The following is a 21,607-nucleotide window of genomic DNA, read 5'->3' on the forward strand; positions in this document are numbered from 1 at the left end:
GTGACCTCCTTCACGAAGTTGGGCGTGGCTGTCAGTTGAGTCCTTTTTCCCTTGCGATGACTGTAAGACTGTTGGAAGTAAACATTATGTGTATGGACAAGCATATATCCTTGGTAAACCTCAGGCATTCGGCACCATCCCCTTGACGGCAACTGAACTTGTGCAAGACTCTCAATGAAGCCGCCCCTCTGAATGCCGCTCCGCGCGTGGTCGTGGCCGTGCTGTTTGTGGGCGCGACTCGTGAGCCTCGCGCCAAGACCTCGCGCAGGGAGCTCGAAGCTGATTGGTCACAGACTGGTCCCTGGCCACAGAGGCTCCAACGGCCAATCAACGGCTCCGCCAAGCCAGCGTTTCTGACGACATCCGCCATCGCGTTTCACACCGTCGAGCAACACCACACCAGCACGTGCGAGCACTGGCAGCAGCACAGCGGCGGCATGGGCACTGAGTGGCACTTGATAGCCGTCCGAGGAGGTGTGTGGAACCAATCACCCCGATACCAGACACGGGTGTTTGTGGTTGCATCCCGCTGGGGAACTTCACCTAGCAGCCAAACGGACTGGAACATCACCCATGCCAATGCTTGTACGCGCCTCCAGGTCGGATTTCGGGGTTATTTCTGGCTCTGAAAGCAACGGTGCTATCCAGCTCCTTGAAACGCTATGTTCGTGCTTCTCCAAGGCCCTGTCTGGCTGATGCCTAAAACCTCAAGATCGGTTGGCTTTGGATCATCCATTGTTCAATCCCTTCAGGGATGTTGGAATAAGTATCAAAAAGCATTGATAGAGATGTCAAAATATTCTATTTTGCAACAGGAATCCAGGCTTCCAGGGTTGCCCTGATACCCTGGCAATTTGGTCCAATGCGTTGTTATTATATATTGGAGTCATTGAAGCCTTCTGGCACCTTCACAGGCTGCTTTTTGAGTCAATTGTTCTCAATGTGTATTGTTCACATTGTTACTCATCAGCATGATTGATGAATTTTCTGTCAGGTATTGTTAATTATTTTTTTAACGGAATTTTCACTCTTGCCTTGTACAGCATTCTGTTTCCTTTATAATGAAGTAGATATTTCTCTCAAACACATTCCTTCGTCAAGAGTGCATACTTTCGAGTCACATAGTTGATCTGATCCTTTGTTCGCCCTTAGATTCATAAATTTGAACGGTTTTTGAATCGCTGGCCGATTCCTTTTTTTTTTTTTTTTTTATTTTCTAGTTGACAGCCTCGCAACCCTTCTCGGTAACACTGTCCTCTGCTCACACCACCCCTCTTTTCATGTTTCGAAACCAAACCCAAAGGTATTATTCAAGCATGCTGTTTGCGAAAATAGACCCAAGCAGGGTCTTGATGGTCCTTTTTTTCTCTTTTCTACTAGCACCGACTGTGACGGGTCACAGCTGGGTAGAGCAACTCATTAATATTGCTCCTAATGGTACCTTTATTGGCGAGCCAGGATACCCTCGTGGGAACGTCAAGCGCAGCGACCCAGGGTTTAGCGATCCCAAAATGACATATCTTCTTCCTCCCAACACTCGGCCCGCCGATTCTGGGATATCAAAGAGTGACAAGATTTGCAAAGAAACACAACGCTCTCCTGAACAAACAGAAGGAAGCCCACGATTAAAAGCAAACCCTGGAGCCGCTATCGCTTTAAGGTTTCAAGAGAATGGTCATGTTACTCTACCTGAAAGCCAGCCTGGAAAGCCAGATAATCGCGGAGACGTTTACGTATACGGAACCACCGATCCTCGGCCTGATGACACCCTTCTATCAATTCATAAAGTTTGGAATTCCGACGGCACCGGAGGCGATCGGAGAGGGATACTACTGTCACGGCAAAATTTCGACGACGGCAGATGTTACCAGATCAATGATAAGCCGATTTCAAAAGAACGTCAGAAGAAATTTGCTCATAAACCTAACGAACTGATGGGGGCGGATTTGTGGTGCCAGCAAGACATCGCTCTGCCAAAAAACGTCCCTATCGATAAACCCTACACGCTCTACTGGGTGTGGGACTGGCCTACTGCACCGAATGTCGACTCTGGTCTTCCCAAAGGCAAAGCTGAAATCTACACAACTTGCATGGATGTCGATATTGTCAAAGACCGGATCTTTCAGAATTTGAACGGGGGTGATGGGAAGAAGGAATATGTTAAAGATCAGCCCCTAGAGAACGCGGCTATCCCCTCACAAATTGCTGAGCTGAACAATGGGTTGGTGATACCGGACAAGTCAGGCGGTGCGGGCAAGTCGACCTTCAAAACCGTAGCCCGACCATCCACGAAGGTCACCCAGAACAGCCAAGGTCTTATGCCAACAGGTATGCCATAAGCTCAAATCCACCTTCCCTTCAAAAAGGAAAAAAAAAAAAAAGAAAAAAGAAAAAAAGACACTAACGAGCCGCAGGAGCCTCTCGCTTGTCCACGGCCCCATCAGGCTCGATAACCGCTCCGCCATTCTCGAACACCACCGCTCCCTTTAGCTCTCGACGAATGTCAAATTCGGGAACCGGAACAGTTCCAACTGTTACACAGACTATGGCGCAGCTCGATGAAGTCGATGGCAAAAGTCAGCGAGATAGAAACGCTCCACAGTCTTCTTCGCCCAGGCTCCCTGCCGTCCAGCGTGTGCGACGGTTCATTGTGTGGTAGGCGGAAATAGGTGACTTGAATGCGCTATTGAGCTCTCTAAACTGGCGGCAAGGGCTCGCAGGTTCGAGCAAGGTTATTCACACATTACATTTCTCTCGCGCTCTCTTGGAAGCTATGCATCTAAACGTGTTGAGAGCCTATTTATTATCTAGTGTTAACGGAGTATCTACAAGTTCCAAATCTGGTTGTATTAGCACTTAGGCCGGAGAAGACTTGCATGGATATGCGAAATCAGCGAGCCCGGTGTGTTTACACTGCTAGGTTGATAGTTTGACCGAATGAGAGTTAAAACATTGATCCCGCTTAAATTCATTATTTTTGCACGTGTAAATTCTAACAGCGACTTTCTTAGTCAAAGTCGCAATAGCAATGTAGAACATATTCTGTGGCAGATGCTGGCTCCACGGCCTCGGATGGATATATATATGGTGGTCTATGGCTTCCATGGAATACGAAATAGAGCTCTGGTACGGAATATAGGCGCCCTGTTTTCTTTTACCGAAGATCGAGAACTTTTTGACGCGATGATGCGACCACTTGGCACACTGACAGCGCACACGCGAGGTGCAGCAGCTTACCAAATACATACTACCTAATGCACGTCGCTGAGGCTTACGTGCATTTTCCAGAAAGCTCATCCTGTGCCAAGGATGTCGCAGCAAGATTTTTGTGGATGCAGATTCCAACCAGGGAGGAAGTGATCTGCTTACGAACGTAGAAGAGTAGACTGAATGCTAGGCACGTATGGGCCTGCTGGTCATGACGGGCCCCTCCTATATAAAGTGCCGATAATCAGGACTCGGATATGTATATTCCATTGCATCGTCGATAGAAAGCAAGGATCGATATTTACTGGAAAAGCGATTGAAGTTGAACGAAGAAAAGCCACGTCCGCATCGTTTTTAGTTCGTTCCGTGTCCACTGATCCCGCTTATCGGTCAGAGATGATCAAGAAGGCGATGGGGATCACGAAAGCGGTGTGGTCAGGAGTGGAAGGCTTGGGGCAATTCGCAGGTCTCGAGGTCTCTTATTCCTGTGCGCATGGGGACTTGTCGACGTTAGCAGTTGGGAGACGTGTGAAGAGGGTGCAACTCCGTAACTCCGTTATGTGCAGTCTATCCTGGGGAACAGCCGCTTAGTTCTATTAACTATGTACTCATTTATATCTTCCTCCGCCGCGGATGGTCGTCGATCCGGCCGTCCTCTTGCGTCGCGCTGGCTGATCATTGCGAACCCGTCCGGACGTTGATGCCGACGGCGCTGCTATTTATAGCCGGGCCAATCGTGGAGCGTGCTCGTTCCCCAAACATCGTCTCGCGCCTTTGGCTTTTTCGCACCCCTGTGCCGCCAGATGAAACTCGCCGGTCGTCATAGCTGGCTGGCCGGGTTAGTGCGGTGTGTTTCATCTCTCGTGGCCGCCTGCTCGCCCGCCAATTTGCTCGATCGCTGTTTCAACTGGATTTTTCGCACTGTGTCGTCGAGAACTTCCCCAACCCTCTCCCACAGACGTTTGTTTCAACACAGCCCTATCGCTTCGAGTTAGTGATCTGGCTAGGCGACTGCCTGAGCGTCCCGGCCACGCGGTGTTTTGTTTGGTGTGGGCGCTTATTCAACAATCGGGGGTTGACTTTTTGTCACCTTGGACCTCCACCCTTCTTCGGCTGTTTGTTTCACTCTCCGGGACACCATCTTATTTTTTCTTTTTGGAGTGGATGCTTGTGATGACTTGCATAATAATTTCTGAAAGCCTATTCTTCTTCAATCAACAGCCCTCGACTAATCTCTTGTACGATCTCTCCGACGCTTGCTCGGTGTTCCTTTGAGAGGGGAGACCTCCCCCTAGCCTGGCGCGCTCACTCGCTTCATGAGCCTGGCAGGTTAGCGCATTGCGAACCCTTTTTTTTTTTTTTTTTTTCCCCCCTTCCCTTCCCTTTCCATTCCTCACTTCTGAAGCCGTAGAAAGAGAGGCAATCCAGTCGCTCAAGGTTTGTCATCCCCTATCCTTTTTTTGCCCTTGTTGACAACTTCGAGTCTAAGCAAACTGAGACATCTTCAACCATTCTAATGTCCTTTGTCTTCCGCAGGTCCTCTCATAAATTGACCCAGAGTACCGGCCAGTTTGCGCCTCGATTTGCCCTCCTCCTTAACCGTGTCTTGCTCTCCTCAAGCCAATTCGTTCCTATCGAGTCTTCTCTTGGATGGCGAAAATGGCCACCATGATAACCTCTCCCTCTTCGGCCCCGCCACAACTCGATGCTTCCTCCCCACCCACCCAGCTGTCAAAACGGTCATCTCTTGCCGCTCCCACAGCCCCAAGACGTCAATCCTATGGGAAAAATCGCATGTCCACGCATTCTGTCGGCTCCATGAACCGTTCGCGTCCCGCCTCGCACGTCTTCCCCTATTTTCCTTCCAGCCTTCCCTACGCTCTCGTGCGCGACTTTGCGTATCCACCCACACACCCTCTACATTATGGAGCGCCTCCAAAAGATTCAAGCGTAACAACACCAGTCAGCGAATCGCGACGACTGTCAGATCCACCCAGCTCGTGGGATGCGGTACGCTCAACATGGCCTGCTCCGCACTGGAATCCTGAAGCCATGTATGGCCAGCAACAACTCCCCGCGTTGGCTTTTGGAGATGGCCCGCCGTACAGCGAGGACGAAGATTTACACAGCCCCATCGTGACAACATCGAAACACCGGAAACACAAATCTGACTCACGGAGAACCAGAAGCCCCGCGAGAGGGTATATGGGGCCTGACTCCGGTCAGGAGAGTGACAGAGGCGTTTTTATTGGAGTGAATGGGGATGGCAGCGAGACCTACTATGTAAGAGGCGATGATTCTGCCGAAGATGGGCCAGGAGGAGAGTATGTCACATACCCAGCTGATGGAGGAAGCCAGTCATACCTAAGTGCTGGTTCCTATGCCCATGGAATGCAAAGCAATTCACACTTCACCACCTCAGTCCAAGGCCAACCTCACGGCGGCGACTTTGAGCTCGAGTCTGATGACGATATTTCTGATGACGAATGGCGTGATCCCTCTCGATACTCCCGAGATTATCAGTTCACCATTGTTTCACCTGATGAAGAGATGCATGGAAAAGCGGTTGCGCTTTTTGATTTCACCCGCGAACACGAAAATGAGCTTCCATTAAAAGAAGGCCAAGTTATCCTAGTCTCCTATCGGCACGGGCAAGGTTGGCTTGTCGCAGAAGACCCTAGGACCGGAGAGAGCGGATTGGTGCCAGAGGAATTCGTCCGTTTGGTTCGTGATATCGAGGGGGGATTAAACAGTTTGAACGGGGCCCTGAACACATCGCTGGACAGCCCAAGTGCCGATGCATTGGAGTTAGAGACATCGCAGACCGAGCCTACTTTATCAGACACCCCAGCAAATACGGATGCCGTAGCTACTTTAAACGGTGACACCGAAGTCGAGAGTGCTAATGCAACGACCGTCGGCTCTCCAGACCAGGAATCGCCCCAAGGCTTTAACACGGATAAGCCAAAATCAAAAGATAAAGAAAAACACCCGCCAGTCGTATCTACTTTTTCAACAAGCAGCCGCGACTTAGCTCCATACCCATCACATCTCCTCAGCGGGCATCAGCACAGCAGATCTACACCGCCTCAAATCGAACATTTCAATACCAATATCAATGAACCAAAGACACAGTCAAGACGATCAAAAAGCATATCCAAGCAGGGATGATCAGGCTAGTTTTATGTTATTTTATGGATTTTCATGAAAATCTGCAGGGTTGATTTCTGCGGCTTTGCTTCATTTTTCCTACTCTTTATTTCACAATACCCAGATGTTAAAGCTGGTAAAATGGCACAGGAACTTTTTAGGAGGATGTGGTAAATACCCTTTCAATTTTTCTTTTCCCTTGTCTCTTTATTCTTGATATGCTCTGTGGCCCGTCCTGTGTTTTGGCAGCACATCATTCTCACTATGTTTATCCAGTGTTTTATGTGTTCAGCCTGGGATTAGCCAAAGATTCATGGGAGTCATGTTCTGCTTGTGACAATTTCCTCTTTGCCCTTTTGGTTTTCCCTTGGCCCGACTCCCCATTTTTGCTGCTCTTTGACATTTTCATCTCCCCCTTTTTTTTTTCCTTTTTTGCATGTTCATTGCCCTCTTCTGTGGCCTCACGATTTCTTCTCTTCAGTCACCATCCACCTCCTGCCTCTTTATATTAGAGTACTGTGTACGATTCTTACAACGACAGACTAGTCTCCCTTGTCTAGGTACAAGGCAATACTACTCCTATTCATCCAGTCTTAAAGCTTCTAAAGATATCCAATATGCGAATGTCTGTTTGTTGTCCGTACAAGGTCAACACCCTATCTTTGCCATTAAGAGCCGAGGATGAGACCACTTTCGACAAATTAAAAGGACTCGAAGTAAAAAACGCTGTGTGGAGTCGGTGACTGACCGCGCACCACATAAACATTTTATATATATATATATATATTTTCAAGAAAAAATGGAAAGATAAGATGGAGCTTCCATGGTTTACCTCAAATCATTCCAGCAGGGTCTTCTTCCAATGGGAAAAGGAGTCAAAGGCATTGACTGGGGGTTTAGTGTGCGAACTTCTGGGGGGTTCTGATGTTGATGGGTAGGTATCGAGGAGCATCTGAGAGCGGGAAAGGGGAATCGTGAAAGAAAATGTCTAAGCCCCATCATCCTTTGTTTGTAGTTCAAGTCGAAAACTGGCGGAGTGAAGGCGAGAAATTGTCTTCTCTTTCAGCTCCCCAGGCCTTCAAACCAGATAGCAAACCAGGCAGTGCCTGTTTAGAGTTAAAGGACTAGTAGGTGATGAGATCCGTTTTAGCAGATTTAAGTGAAAGCTGGTCACTTCAGCTAGGAACACGGATGTGTACTTTGATCTTGGAAAGCATGGAAAACAGACGCAGCACATTTTAAAGGAGGCTTGGGCTCGCTAAAACTATGCAGGAGTTATAAAAGGTAAATGTGACAATTAACATCTAAGCCGAGAACATAGCGAATCGGATATTGGCAAAATGACAACAAGAATCAAAACATAGAAGCACAAACAAGCATCGTGTTCCGAATGTACGTAAACAATAGGTTTTTTGACTCGTCGCGTATCAACCCAACAAATCGTCCAATCCATGTCCAAAAGGCGTATTTCCTGGCTTCTGTTGCTGCTGCGATGCGCTCATAGCTGTGCTACCAGTAGTGTTACTGGTAGCTGACATTGTTCCTGCTGGCGTTCCCCAAATACCAGCACTGGCTTTCTCTTTCGCCATGCTGGCCAAGTTGGGACCCTTGTTCTGGGTTGCTGCAGTGGACTTGATTCCAGCGTTGGCACTGGCCGAGGACCAGAGGCTCCCGAATACGTCACCGGACGCTTTAGCAGCGGCGGCTGGGGCTGGCTTGCTACTTGCAAAAGAAGAACCACCCGATGGGGTTTTGATACTGGACTGGGATTGCTGAGCTTGGGGCACGGGAACGGAGGTGAAATAATTTGGTTGGACAGCCTGGTAACCCATTGGCTTAAGAGGCTGGGGATTCATGTTTGGCGAAGTCATATTTGGTGTGTGTGAAGCACTGCTTGAGACGGAGGGAGTTGGAGGCATAGACGTAAGGCCCATAAGTCCATTCAAGTTTGCGCCTTGCGTCCCTGAGACTGGCTTCGGCGCCGCAAATTGCGTCTGAGATGGCATGGTCGATGTGGCTGTTGGAGGTGGGAGGGAAGCAAACTGTGATTGGGGCGCGGTGGCTTGTGTGGTTGGACTTCCGGATTGGAATTCGTCAAAGTCATCGTCCTCAATAGGTTGCGAGGCAAGGTCAGCCAGGCCATTATTACCCGCGGGCTTCTTTCCGGCCGATACTGAACTCTTCTGTTGTGATATCGAAGGGGCGGATGGTGCAGGTTCGTCCATGTCACCAAAATCGACTAGATCGGGCTCAGGGGCCTTCGGTGGTTCCGGTTTCTTTGTTTCTTGCCTGGATGCCGGCTGGGTGCTCCGCTCAGTCCTCCTTTGAGAAGTGGAATAGCTTCCATCATCCTCATTTTCATCGTACTCCTCGAAACGGTTGCTTCGTCTACCAGGGTCGTTGAATCCGCTCGTGTTGCCGCCAAAACCTCCACCGTCACCATAAACACCACCACTGTACCCTCCAAACGAAGCATCGTCACTTCCAAAACCACCGTATCGAGAATTGCCCGAAAAGCCACCCGAGAAACCGCCCATACCACCTTCGATGCCGCCAAATTTGTTCCTATTAGCCTTAGCCTTCTTTCGCTCTGCACGGATTGCATCAACATCGCCCAGCAGTTTAGCCAATTCCTGGGCACGGTTACGAACGTTGACACCTTGATCTTTGCCGTTATTATCGATATAGTGGAATTGGCGCAGCATACGAAGGAGCGAAATATGAGATCGCGCATCATCGACAACTCGTTCCGAGCCGTTTTTGATCAGGAATTCAAGAAGTTGCAAAGCCTACAAGATGCAAACCAATTAGAATCGAGCCATTGTTGGCTGATTGCTGCGTATAGGTATTGTGTGCCGTACCTTGTAGATCTGCCTCCATTCCTCTGCCGTCTTTTCTGTAAACCGCCGATAAATCATAGGCATAATTTCGTTGAGCAATTGGCTACAATCGCATGTCAATTACCATAATTCGATAACATAAACAGCCAGTCGTGTGCCTCCGGGAGGGGGGGAGGGACTAACTAGCTGTGTGTTCCATTTGCAATTTCCTGCATCAGCGTCGACGAAGCTCCCCACGGCTCATTATTCGTCGCTTCACGGACTTTCGCCTCCATTTCAGTGTAATTCATCATTGCTACCAGAAGAAAATCACCGTCAGCGGGGGGGCGAACCCAATGCACATAAATCCAACGCCTTTAGAAGTATCTCCTCGTTCGACCCCTGGGGCCACCACCGAGATCCGTCGTCCGCATGGCGCACAATACAACGGGTGAACTTACCATTCTGTACTTTCCGCACCCCCGCCTTCACATCATACATGGTCAGATTGGAAATCTGATCTTTGAGTGAGTTGAAATCCATGGTCAAGGTATTAAAACGACGAGGATCGAGGACTTGAATCCGGCGGCGAAGTAAGGATGGTACAGGTCAACGATAGACTTGCTAGGGGGGGAGGGAGTTCCCTCTAATCTCCAAACCAGACGGTGAGTGGTTGAAACAAGAGAGTTCAAAACATGAACTGGCGATGTAGGTGCAGGCGGGTGCGCAAGGCGATTGAATCTGCTTGGCCAGCAAGGTAACGATGGAGCCGATGGTTCTTCGCTTGGAGAGACATCTTCAGCCAGCGTTTCGCGGAGCCCAATTTTAGCGGGTTCTGGCAATAAACTCACCGCCCGCCGGCCAATCATCCCGTGCAGTTCCCGGCCGCAACACACGCTTTCGACTCCACCGATCGCCGCGCCAACCATCTTCACGGCTGTGTGTATTTGGTCGATTGATTGCCAGCTACGGAGTGCACGCATACATTACTGCGATACGCTTCTGGACGACTACTTGATCTCCCTTGAAGAAACCCACCCTCTCCAGTTCTTTTTCCCTTTTCACCCCGAACAATGCGCTAAGGAACGAGAGACCCTTTTTGTTTTTGTCTTTGGGATTCGGCTATGTATCCCGAAGAGCCCGCCAGCATATCCACACAGGTCCAGGGGATGGACCAACATAGTAAAAAGGCAAAAATCATAACCATAAAAGAAGCAATGAAACCACAATTGGAAAAGGCCAGCATTGGAATACACTGAAAAGAATGTATTGGTTGGATCGCCCCTGTCCCGCCTCCTCGCTACACCGGATGGAAGCTAATGCAGACTGTAACCAAAACCCCCCACCCTCTCCGAACAAGAATTTTGATAGAAGCTAAAGGATGCTTAGAGCAATAATTGATAAACAGGAAAAAAGGGCAAAGGATAAAAAGAAAATAGCCATATACCGGTAATGGGTATCTTGGTACATACTCCCAGAGTCAACCCGAGCCCCACCGTACTACTAGTCATATCCCATAAATGATCCGTCGCTTCATTCGTTATAGAACTTCTTCATGATCAAATGCAAAAATAAGTTAACGTTCACCCGCAGCTGCCCTTCGAAAAAGTCCATAAACTGCGTGTTGTTGAATTGTGCCTGAAGCAAATCGTCAAGAGGAACCTGGGCGTTTGCACCGGGAATCATCATATTCCCGCTGCTGCCGTCAATCATGAAGACACCAACTTCGTTACTTGAAATTGTAAGGTCCACCCGATCCCATTGGCGCTCCGTGTACCCTTTCCAGTGAACAAGCACCCCCCTATCTGCCAGATTGCGGGCTGAATATTTGTACGACCCGAACTTCAATACTCTCCCGGACCGCTGTAGTTCGCGCTCATGGTCCCACTGCTTTGTGAAGGGCATCAGAAACCGCTTCTTGCCCTTCTTGTTTTGGAGAGTAATCATTGCTTGTTCAATATAGTCGTTGTACGTTTTTAGCTGCTGCTCAAGGTACACGGCTTGGTCGTTTAACCTTTCGAGCGTCAGCCGAACGCCTTCAAGCTCACGCTGCCGCTGAATTCTCCGGCGATGCTTTGTCCTAATGTCGAGAGCAATTTCGTTTAGGAGATCTTGATAGTGATTATGTCGTGTGATTCTTCCCGCTTGCTCGAGTCTAACGATATTTTCTAGGGCTGTTCTCTTCAGTTCAGGGTAGCTCATGGAACCAATATCCACAAGCGTGTTGGCATCAGAGTATGCTGCCCGTTTCTGGCTGTTGTGGGAGAATTCCTCCTGGACGAGAGTCTCCCATCGTTCTTCATCTTCTAGGGTTGGGGGTTTCACCAGAATCTCCATCAAGTTCGCCCCAGATTGCACTCGAATGATATACAGAATGCATCGTTTCGTCTCCATAAGGAGCGCTTTGACTTCTGCATCAGGGTCTGCCGTGGGTCAGAATGCCTGCTCTTATTCTCCTTTACGGGCGAACGACTCACCTTCGACATTGTGGAGTTTGGGCGTCAGTGTAAGGCTTATCTCTGAAGAGCTGACGCTCATGAGCTCGCTTTCATTGCTTTTCACACTACCAAGGTCGCGAATAATTTCTCGCAGGGTGTCATCTTGACCACAGATATATGATATCTCCGCGGCGACAAGTTGATGAATCGAAAAAATATCGGACATCTTGATGTACAGAGTAGGCTTTGTCTTTGCATATAGATCATTATACTCGTCAATTTCAAAATGCGCCTCGGCATCTTGCACGGTGATAACTATAGGGAGATCAGCATAAATGGTGTCGCATGTGTGGGTAAACACTTACGATTGCCCCAAACGGACCCAAGTCGCTGGATCGATTCGCCAATGTACGCGTTCAACGGTTGAAGGTATACGTTATCATTACCAAACAATCGACCAGACGCAACCTGGGCCATAACCCTACTGATTTCGCCCAAACTGCGCTTTTGCTCTTGGGTAAGAGCATGGTTGACAATGCCAGACTTTTCAGGCTCCATCATTGCAGGTTGGAGATAATTTTTCCAAACCCATTGACCCGTAATCTGCAAAAGGTAGCCTTGATCCTCACCCTCGAACTTTGCAAGGAGACATTCATACATCTTTTTGGCAACAAATCGAACACCAAACGGCATCCGATGGAGCAACTCCTCCAGAGAAGTAAAGACCTGATCAGCGATATCTCGAAGGTCCTGCAGATTTCTGATAAACGTGGCTCTCGTTTCGGGATCCTTGATTGCCTGCTCCCTAGGGACGTCCGGTGGGCGTCTGCTGCGGCGTCCTGTGCGAAGCTCTTCGTTATTGATGGCAGACCGGTAGATCTGGATCGGATCGCTTTCCAAGTCCAACTCAGGGTTATCGATAATGTTTTCTTTGACGACTTGGCCTAACAGATCCTTCATATATTTTCGGTCTCGCGGCGACTTGGTATATGCGCCAAAAAGTTTGGCCCAGAAAGAACTGCACCTGAGGTAATCTTGAACAGAAGTGCATATATCGGTTTCTTCTTTGATGCATATCACAAGCAGCTTCAAAAGGTAGTACTCCTCACGTCTCTTCTGAGCATAACCAAATAACCCCATGATAAGATGCTTGATTCGCTCGTTTTCTCTTTCAGGAGTCGCGAGCTCTCTCAGTCTTCGGAATAGTTTTGCCAAATATTGAGGTTGGGTCTGGAGAATGAAGAAAAGCTCTTGATAGTATTCGAGTTTCTTTCTCGACGTCTTGTTGAGCGCCTTAAGGTCAAAGGGATCTTTCGATGATAAATCGGCATTGGGTAAAACGGCGCCGACGTGCCCGCCAAAGTGCTTCTGATGTCTTACCACCTCATCCAGTGTAATCTTGTTCTTGACCAGGAGGGCGATTTTGATGTCCAGCTGAGTAATATACTGATCTGCCATCTCATTTTGCCGAACCTGTTGCACAACCGTCTTCCTAAGGCGCTCAAATTCGATTTCCTCATCAAAATCAAAATCACTGTCATTGAGAAGATGGACGAATCCCTTGATCGTTCCAACGGGAGGGTTTTTCCCACTCGTTAAACTTTTATATGCTTCTCCTTGGATCTTTCCCCTGACAAAGCTCTGAACTTTGATGACCTTATCCATGTTTTCACGATAAAATCTTTGCTTCTCCGCGAAGCGCCTCCTCACCAAAAAGCCTCTAATAAATGACTGAAAGTCGGTAATAACCTCTTCTTCCGCCTCAAGATCAGCTAGTGCATTGCCAACATCGAGCCGCAGCAGCATGGCTCTGGAGAGGGCCTGTAGCTGGACGATTTCGTCGGTGTTCTCGTCGAGTTCAATAAGGAGATTACCAATATCTATACGAACAATGGCGGCCCTTGAAAGCGCTTGAAGATGCGTAATCACAGAGGTCTCTGCAAAAAGATCCCTACAAACTTGATCGAGCCGACTGCGCAGAAGGAAGGCCCTGCCGAGTGCCTGAAATGAAGTAACGGTCTCCTCACGCCCTCTGAGTTCGGAAATTGTTGTGGAAAATATTTTTCGGAGGGCAGAACCCCTGACTGCAGCTTGTATCTCTATAATTGATGGAGTCTGGTCCCGAAGTTTCGCCCGGAGTTCTTCCAAATCTTTTCGCAGCGCAGACCCACGGGCAGCCGATTGAAGTGCAATCCATGTGTCTGCCATATTCTCCAATGCTCTTTCCAGGTCCAATTTCCTTCTGCGTGCGGTGAATCCCCTCGCGGCCGCTTGCACCGTGATAATCGCCCCAGTTTCCCTTTGCAGTCTCGAACCATCCTGTGAAAGAGCATAACGCGCTAGCATTCCCCGAATTGTTGCTTGAAGGAACTGGACGCTCTGCTCAGCATCATTTTTAAGATCCAACGCATCCTGCTGAAGCGCTCGTCGTTTTAGCATCCCCCTTATTGATGCTTGGAGGCCCTGGATATATAGGCCAGCCTCCATTTCAAGATCCGAAATACCCTGCTGAAGGGCTCGTCGCTGCATCATTCCTCGGACTGCAGCTTGAAGGAGCTCAGTGCTCTGGACAGCCTGCATTTTGAGGTCCGTGGTGTCTTGTAATATAGCACGTCGCGTCATCATTCCTCTAATGGCGGCCTGAAGGAATAGCACTTCAGACTCGGCTTCCCTAGTTTCCTCGTATTGGTCATATGCTACTTTTCGCGCTAAAGCGCCCCTTATAGCTGCTTGGAACAATTTGATACCCGGTTCTTCTTTTTTTGCTCTCACCCTGAGGATCTGAACCTCGGATCTGGCACGTTTTGCACGAATCAAACTTTGCAGTTTCAATATCTCGGGCTCAGCGGTTGCACAACCAATCTGGCGGTCCTGCCAGGTCCTTCGAATCAAGAAACCACGTGTAATAGCTTGCAGGTCTACAGCAAATTGCCGCATGCTTAGCCTATAGTCCATGATTTGCCTTGTCCAATCCCCACGGATTCTTGACTGGAGGTCGATGAGCATTTCCTCGTTGTCCCAGAGATGTTGCATCAGATTTCCAAGTTTCAGCCTTAGCAGAGCACCCTTCATTTGCGCCTGGAAATCGGATATCGATCCTTCGTTCTCGCGTAGCTCACGGTCGATCCTTTCTTTTTCGGTTTCGACGGGTTCTGGCTCGGGTTCAGGTTCAGGCTCAGCACCAAAGCTTGCACCCATTCCGGAGAAACTGGGCATAGGAACACCGGCTTTATCGAGGCCCCGTTGGGTTTGTTCAAGTTCATGGTGTTCGAACTCAAGCTGGCCGACTAAGTTTCCGATTCTAAAATCGATAACGCCCTGCTTAAATAGAAGCCAAGACAGAGCGTGGATGCAATGGATAACTTTGGGAATGTTCTTTTTCTCGTACAAGTCGATCAACTCAAAGCGGAACACCTCAGGGAGCTCAACCTCATCTAAGAACTGAAAGAAAAGGGCAATGTTATCGGAATGGCGGAACTGTAACTTAGGATGTCGGAAAATCCGGAATATGCGGTGAGGATATAAGGCCTGGACCACTTCTGCTAGTGTAACTCCATCGCGGAGCGCTTCTTCCAATTGAACAATTGGGGCAATTGGCTTTTCGATAACGTCCTCAATCCACTCCTTGGCTTCACCGATATGACAGAGGTACTCGTATGCCTGCAGAAATTGTCGCTGTTTGTCCATCCAATCTCTTTGCGACCATAGAGCGGCACCTGATGTTTTTGCAACAGCTGCTGTCCTGGATCCACAGACTGAATCAGTTCTTTTTAATTGGCGCCGGCCTTGCAGTCCAACAACAGAGGGAACGGGACTTGTGATTGAGAATTCATCGTCTTCGGACTGGGCAAATTTGGACAGTGTTCGAAGATGCCTTGTGGAGGATCTACCCAGCGATTGGAGTTCAGGGGCTGTAAGTGCAGCGGTAAAGGATGAATGGTTCGGAGTTGAACGTGTGCGCGCGTGGTATGAAACCCGTCTATGGTTCTCGTCCTGAGGGGGCTTATTTTCCTCGCTTCGATACGCATCGTACCCAGGTTCCTTACGGACGATATCGTGCTGGGGAATAAGGTCGATCACCGTTTGACTTCGAGTATGGCACGAGCCTTTGATTTTCGGGGGAGTGCCATTGGGCGCCTGCTTGAGAGGCCGCAAAGACCTACGAATATTTTCGTAGGCTTCTCCGGGGCTAGACTTGCCATCAAACTCCCTGCGGCCATTGAGAACGCGTGAGCCGCGATCTACCTTATGCTCTGGTGTTCCAGGTCGATATGTGCTAGATATATGGGACGTGAGCGTACTCGTTCGGCTTGGGGTAAACGAGTTCGAGTATATCGAATAAGCGGACGAGTTCGTTGAGGCAGTGGAATCATGGCGCAAAGGGCCCGCAGACTGTGTGGACAAATCTGATCGTGTAGGCTTCAGAGAGAGGTTGTATGACATTTCGATCAAAGAGGATGTTGGCCGGGGAATGAGCGCAGCAGCAAGAGAAGCCTATTCCTTTCAATTGCGCGCATACCGGCTCATATCCTAGGTTTGCTTGTAGTCTGCGCGGAGCGTGCGATCAACGTTGTGCACAGAAGAGCAAAAGCGCAGGGCGGCGATGATGTCCTTTGAGAGTAGAACTGATTCGTCAACAAGCCTTATGCAAGACCGCATCTCTGCAGAACTGGGAGCTCAACGCAAGCCACAAGTTGGTTGTTGATGGACGTGGGGGGGCAACATCAAAACAAAGTACCAGAAGCGGTTAGGCGCAGCGCCGGCACTTTCTTCCGACTCCGATTAAGTCATGTGACTTACGCGGCAACACTCGGCTTACCTCAGCAGCAGCTCTCGAGTTAAACTGGTTAACTAGGTTGTCTCTTTTCTCCCTCTCTCTAAAATATGTAACTATATGTGTAAGTGGATGGCAGTGATAGTAAGAGATAGGATGCTCAGTGCCGGTGCCAGGGCTTCTGTTAAAAAGAAACATTTCGTCTTTTCCCGCTGTGCGGTGTGAGGCGGCAAGCTCGCGAGCTATGTGTTGCGTGGAGCGATAAGAAGGCCCCGATAAGATCCAGCTTGCGCCTTTAGCGCCTGGGCAGGACCCCACACACCAAGCACCAGGTTAAAAAAAAAGTGATAAATTCTGGCCTCGCCGACTTTTCTCTCTCTTCCCTTTTTTTCCTTTCCTTGGGAAAGCCGCTTTCTCCCCGTCGGCGGAACGTTTCATTTTGTTGACGGTATTCTCTTTTGATCCATCTTTTTGTTCTCCCGCCGTCGCCGGCAAAAAGACCGTATAATTTCTCCCATTTTCCTTCGTCATGCCTATCTCCAATGGAGACGCCTCTGGCAGCGCCGTCCAGCGCCTGGGCGGGAAGGTAGAATTTCCCGACTATACCAAGGCCCTGGAGGTCTTGAAGACCGATTACCAGAACCGCGATGGCCTGGATATTAAGGATTTGCTTGATTCCAACAAGCGTGGAGCTCTCACCTACAACGATTTTCTGGTCCTCCCTGGCTACATTGGTATGCACGATTCTGGAGCTTCTTTCTCCACCCATACGTAGCAAGTAGCTAATCTGTTCTCGTTCCATCAGGCTTTCCCGCCTCTGATGTTAACCTGGAATCACCTGTCACAAAGCGCATCTCCCTGAAGGCCCCATTGCTCTCCTCTCCAATGGACACCGTCACCGAGCACTCCATGGCAATCCATATGGCTCTCCTCGGTGGTCTTGGTGTCATCCACCACAACTGCTCTGCCGATGATCAGGCTGAGATGGTCAGAAAGGTTAAACGCTTTGAAAACGGCTTCATCCTGGACCCTGTTGTCATCTCTCCAAAGACAACAGTCGCTGAAGCCAAGGAATTGAAGGCACAGTGGGGTTTCGGGGGATTCCCAGTCACCGGTATGTCGATCGATTCCACTTTCAACCCCGATTCCATCCCTCCTCCTCCTGTTCGATGATGTTATCAAATCTAAACCTTATAACTTTCGTTCAACTGAACCAACGAGAGTTGCTGTGTGGAGAATGGATTAAATCCTGAGAACCCCATGTGAAGCCTTGGCTTTTAATTGGATTTATTTACTTGCTTCTTTTTATCACCGATATCTAATTAGATTGTTGCAGAAAATGGTACCCTTCGATCCAAGTTGGTTGGCATTGTCACCTCCAGAGATATCCAATTCCACCCTGATTTGGATGAGCCTGTCACTGCCGTCATGTCCACCGATCTCGTGACCGCTCCGGCTGGCACAACCCTAGCAGAAGCGAATGAGGTGCTTCGACGCTCAAAGAAAGGCAAATTGCCCATTGTTGATACAGATGGAAACCTCGTCTCCCTTCTCTCCCGGACTGATCTTATGAAAAATTTGCACTATCCATTGTCATCTAAGTTACCCCACTCAAAACAACTAATCGCTGCTGCCGCCATTGGTACTCGCCCCGAGGACAAGGACAGACTAAAGAAACTCGTTGATGCCGGCTTGGACATCGTTGTTCTGGACAGCAGTCAGGGAAATAGCATGTACCAGATTGAAATGATCAAATATATCAAGCAAACCTTCCCCGAAATTGATGTTATCGGTGGAAACGTCGTCACCAGAGAACAGGCCGCTGCCTTGATTGCCGCTGGCGTCGACGGATTGAGAATCGGAATGGGCAGTGGCAGCGCCTGCATCACCCAGGAGGTTATGGCCGTGGGACGTCCACAGGCCGCTGCAGTCTATAATGTTACTCAATTTGCCGCCCGCTTTGGTGTCCCCTGTATTGCGGATGGTGGTATCCAGAATGTTGGCCATATCGTCAAGGGTCTTGCCTTGGGAGCCACTACTGTCATGATGGGAGGCCTCCTTGCCGGTACCACCGAGTCCCCTGGAGAATACTTCGTCAGCCGAGAGGGTCAGCTGGTAAAAGCCTACCGTGGTATGGGTAGCATCGATGCCATGGAGGAGAAGAAAGCCGGAGGAGGTGCCAAAGGCCAAGCTTCAAACACTGCCGGAACAGCCAGATATTTCTCCGAAGGCGACCGCCTTCTGGTTGCTCAAGGAGTTTCTGGTTCCGTTCTTGACCGTGGTTCAATCACTAAATTCGTTCCTTACCTTATTGCTGGTATCCAGCATTCCTTCCAGGACATTGGTGTCAAGAGCCTCCAAGAACTGCATGATGGTGTTAATAAGGGAACCGTCAGATTTGAAGTTCGCACCGCAAGCGCTCAGGCTGAGGGTAATGTTCACGGCCTCCACAGCTACGACAAGAAGCTCTATTCTTAATTGCTGGCACTGAATTTAGATATTAAGTTTTGGTATTTTATACTCCAAGGACATCTTTTTAATGGTTATTCTCGGAGGGTTGTGGCGTTTGCTGCAAGCTATTTTGAAGGCCAGGAGTTTTCAAGGGTTGGGGATGTGAAGGATTATGAACGTTGGCTTCCTGCCAGCGGTACAGATAAAAGTCTTACTACAGGATAACTAAACATTAGTGTGAATGAGAGGAATTGTCTCCTGCATGCGAGTCTCCTGAAACCATCCAGGAGGACCCCCGTAGTTTGCCGAGGCGTCTGCAAAGCTAATGTTGAATTTTCAACTCGACTATCCAGCACTTTGTCGTTGGCGCATCAAACCTTTTAAGCATCCTCCCTTGGTACATAGCCCTCAGGAAGCTCAAGTCATTTGGAGCGCTCCTTTGAGCGAGCAGAAGGCGATTTATACGGAGCATGGAGTAATCATCGATGATACTCCCGTATAAGAGAATGTCCCGTTTCGATCCTTTCATTCATGGAGATGTTAACTAGGATAATATCGGAGTCAATCGGTGTTCTGAGACTGGCGAGCTGTACGACTGGCTCAGCGGCAGCGAGGAGCTGGCAGAGGCGAGTGGGAGGCATGATGACACTCGGGTTGAACCTTCCCACTCAAAATGATTTAGGCAGCGAAAAGTGGTCTCATTAAACAGTCCAAGTGGTGTTAAAATGTAGCTATGTACAGAGTAGACACGATATATGATCCACCTGACCATACGGCATCACGTCATGCTAGGCCTCACAGAGAAGGGCTTCGAGAGCCCCTCGTATACAAGCTGCCAGTTCGCCAACGATTGCTTTACAAGCCTCGCAAGACACCTACATCCCTACCGGCCTTCTTGCAGCAATTCTTGAAGCAGGTAGGGTTTCGGCCATCTTTCCAGCAGTGATATGTGCTAAGAGTGGTATCATAATGTTTCTTATGACATTTCTTTCCGCACTTGTAGGTTGGGTAGACAGCTCCCACCTTGTGACCGTTCTGGCAGAAGTAGCAGTTCCCTGCAATGGCCTCAAGTGGGAGAAGCATGAGGAAGGCAGCGGCGCAATAGGAGAGCTTCATTTTGGCTATTTCTGGTCGACAGTTAGAAATGAACGGAACCTTGACTCTTCAAGTCGGAGACGTTACCTTCACAGCACCTAGATGCAATGATCACTTTAGAGAACAGAGATGTATCTTGATACACTCGACACTGGCTTAGCGGACACTAGCGAAAATTAGAGCCTATCTTTGTAATGGAGGAATGAATGTCCACTTTACCTGTTCTGAGGATGAAGGCCGTTGCTGGAAGGACAGGAGACTGGATCCGTTCTCGGCCTTTATATATACGCTCTACTCCGTACTCCGTACTCCGTCCCTCATGCTCATCGTCTTCGTGTTCAAAGGGGAGAAAAAAAAAAGTCTCGGGATTTCAAACGATCAGAACACCCTCCGACCCGCAGAATACGAAGGTGCGGCTCTGCCAGCTCATGATCCGAGCCTGAAAATGGCATGAATCATTTCCTCTCAATCATGATACAATTGGATCGCCTTGTTCGTCTCCTTATTTTTAGAAAACCCCCACACTGATTTGAATGTCATTGGGAAGCGTGCTACCCTAATGGCGCGCGGGAAGCGAGGGCGAGAGGATGGCCACTTGTAAGGGTCCTCTCTCCTCCACCCACATTCAAGAACCTAGTCCTAATCAGAGGAACGACAGGGGCACCACCTGTTGCGGGAGGATTCAGCAGATTAAAAAGCGTCCCGCCCATCCAGGTTTAGGAAGTCTCAACAAGAAGCGCGCACTTCTGGTAACCGAAAACTGCGGACGCTAGATTGAGAATGAGCATGATCGGCCGATGCGCCTGCGCGAACCTGGTCTGGAATAAAAGGAGGCTCCTCTTCACCATGTTGGGGACGGAGGATACCGAAGGTTTCAACCCGCGTTCGAATGTTTTCACGGGGGCTGTGGGTCCTCCGCTTGACGCTGAACCTATCAAGCTCCCCTGAGCGACAATTTACCCCTTTCGGTGCACAGCTCAGAAACCGCGGCGCGGAAATTTACTCTCCGACCCCGATCTTGATCAAAGGGGAGGCTACGACAGACACCAAGGGGGAGCTGTCGAATTTGGTGGGTTGACAGTTCGTGCGGTGAAAGGCTCTCCCCAGCTAGTAACACTCATAAAGGACGTTCTCTTGCGATGTCGCTGTTCACGAATCAGGAGCAGTTGTTGCCGTGAGAGAGAAACACGCCAGGCGCATAAGGCGCCAGCCTGGAGCCGCACACTGTGGAAAAGATCAAACCTTCTTGCGGAATTTCAGGGACAAACCCATGACTCCAACGATGATGGATGCGACTAACAAAAAAAAGCAAAGCCAAAAAAGAAAGGATAGCCGGGCACAGAAAGCTTGTCGATCAAAAAGATATCGACCGACGCAGGATTCGAACCTGCAATCTTCTCCAAGTTCCAGCATCAGCTCACCGGAAAGAGACGCCTTACCATTAGGCCAGCCGGCCCAAGCAAACTTTAATTATGTCCCGCGACCGCAGCTTTTCTACCCAAAAAGCGATCATATATGGACGCAGATTCAGCCATGATCCATAAGCTGTCTGAATCCGTGCTCAATAAGATACACAGTATCATTCTGGAATTACCATCTGACTCTGCTGATTTAGCAGACCAGTACAGCCCTCGCTGGACACATGCTATCCCAAGCCTTCCAAGCACCATGCT

At 49.2% G+C, this 21,607-nt stretch overlaps 6 protein-coding genes and 1 non-coding gene across 7 annotated transcripts; 3 read left to right on the forward strand and 4 right to left on the reverse strand.

The window, feature by feature from the left end:
• Window positions 1-971: 971 nt before the first annotated feature.
• Window positions 972-2,659, forward strand: D8B26_003835 (uncharacterized protein; the record flags this gene model as incomplete). Its single annotated transcript, XM_003071695.2, has 3 exons — window positions 972-994; window positions 1,403-2,328; window positions 2,415-2,659. The coding sequence occupies 3 exons, from the start codon at window positions 972-974 to the stop codon at window positions 2,657-2,659; spliced, it is 1,194 nt and encodes a 397-aa protein (XP_003071741.2).
• Window positions 2,660-4,875: 2,216 nt separating this feature from the next.
• Window positions 4,876-6,378, forward strand: NBP2 (HOG (high osmolarity glycerol) pathway protein; the record flags this gene model as incomplete). The annotated part of the gene is made up of 1 exon (XM_003071694.2): window positions 4,876-6,378. One exon carries the CDS (start codon window positions 4,876-4,878, stop codon window positions 6,376-6,378), a length of 1,503 nt encoding a protein of 500 aa, XP_003071740.2.
• A 1,222-nt stretch (window positions 6,379-7,600) lies between these two features.
• ENT3 (Epsin-3, clathrin recruitment and traffic between the Golgi and endosome) lies at window positions 7,601-9,926 on the reverse strand. The gene is made up of 4 exons (XM_003071693.2): window positions 9,638-9,926; window positions 9,381-9,492; window positions 9,219-9,300; window positions 7,601-9,146 (listed from the first exon to the last, which is right to left on the reverse strand). The coding sequence occupies exons 1-4, from the start codon at window positions 9,717-9,719 to the stop codon at window positions 7,785-7,787; spliced, it is 1,638 nt and encodes a 545-aa protein (XP_003071739.2). The 5' UTR covers window positions 9,720-9,926; the 3' UTR covers window positions 7,601-7,784.
• Window positions 9,927-10,709: 783 nt separating this feature from the next.
• Window positions 10,710-16,057, reverse strand: D8B26_003838 (uncharacterized protein; the record flags this gene model as incomplete). Its single annotated transcript, XM_003071692.2, has 3 exons — window positions 10,710-11,599; window positions 11,654-11,929; window positions 11,980-16,057. 3 exons carry the CDS (start codon window positions 16,055-16,057, stop codon window positions 10,710-10,712), a joined length of 5,244 nt encoding a protein of 1,747 aa, XP_003071738.2.
• Window positions 16,058-16,763: 706 nt separating this feature from the next.
• Window positions 16,764-19,151, forward strand: D8B26_003839 (uncharacterized protein). Its single transcript, XM_003071691.2, has 3 exons — window positions 16,764-17,122; window positions 17,194-17,502; window positions 17,725-19,151. Exons 1-3 carry the CDS (start codon window positions 16,918-16,920, stop codon window positions 18,864-18,866), a joined length of 1,656 nt encoding a protein of 551 aa, XP_003071737.1. The 5' UTR covers window positions 16,764-16,917; the 3' UTR covers window positions 18,867-19,151.
• A 369-nt stretch (window positions 19,152-19,520) lies between these two features.
• Window positions 19,521-20,341, reverse strand: D8B26_003840 (uncharacterized protein). Its single transcript, XM_066124280.1, has 3 exons — window positions 20,154-20,341; window positions 20,022-20,100; window positions 19,521-19,966 (listed from the first exon to the last, which is right to left on the reverse strand). Exon 3 carries the CDS (start codon window positions 19,953-19,955, stop codon window positions 19,695-19,697), a length of 261 nt encoding a protein of 86 aa, XP_065980360.1. The 5' UTR covers window positions 19,956-19,966; window positions 20,022-20,100; window positions 20,154-20,341; the 3' UTR covers window positions 19,521-19,694.
• A 959-nt stretch (window positions 20,342-21,300) lies between these two features.
• Window positions 21,301-21,390, reverse strand: D8B26_003841. Its single transcript has one exon. It is a non-coding gene; the product is annotated as a tRNA-Arg (tRNA).
• Between the last annotated feature and the right edge of the window lie 217 nt (window positions 21,391-21,607).

Source organism: Coccidioides posadasii, chromosome 2 (assembly GCF_018416015.2).
Source record: "Coccidioides posadasii str. Silveira chromosome 2, complete sequence".
Classification (NCBI taxonomy): Eukaryota; Fungi; Ascomycota; class Eurotiomycetes; order Onygenales; family Onygenaceae; genus Coccidioides; species Coccidioides posadasii.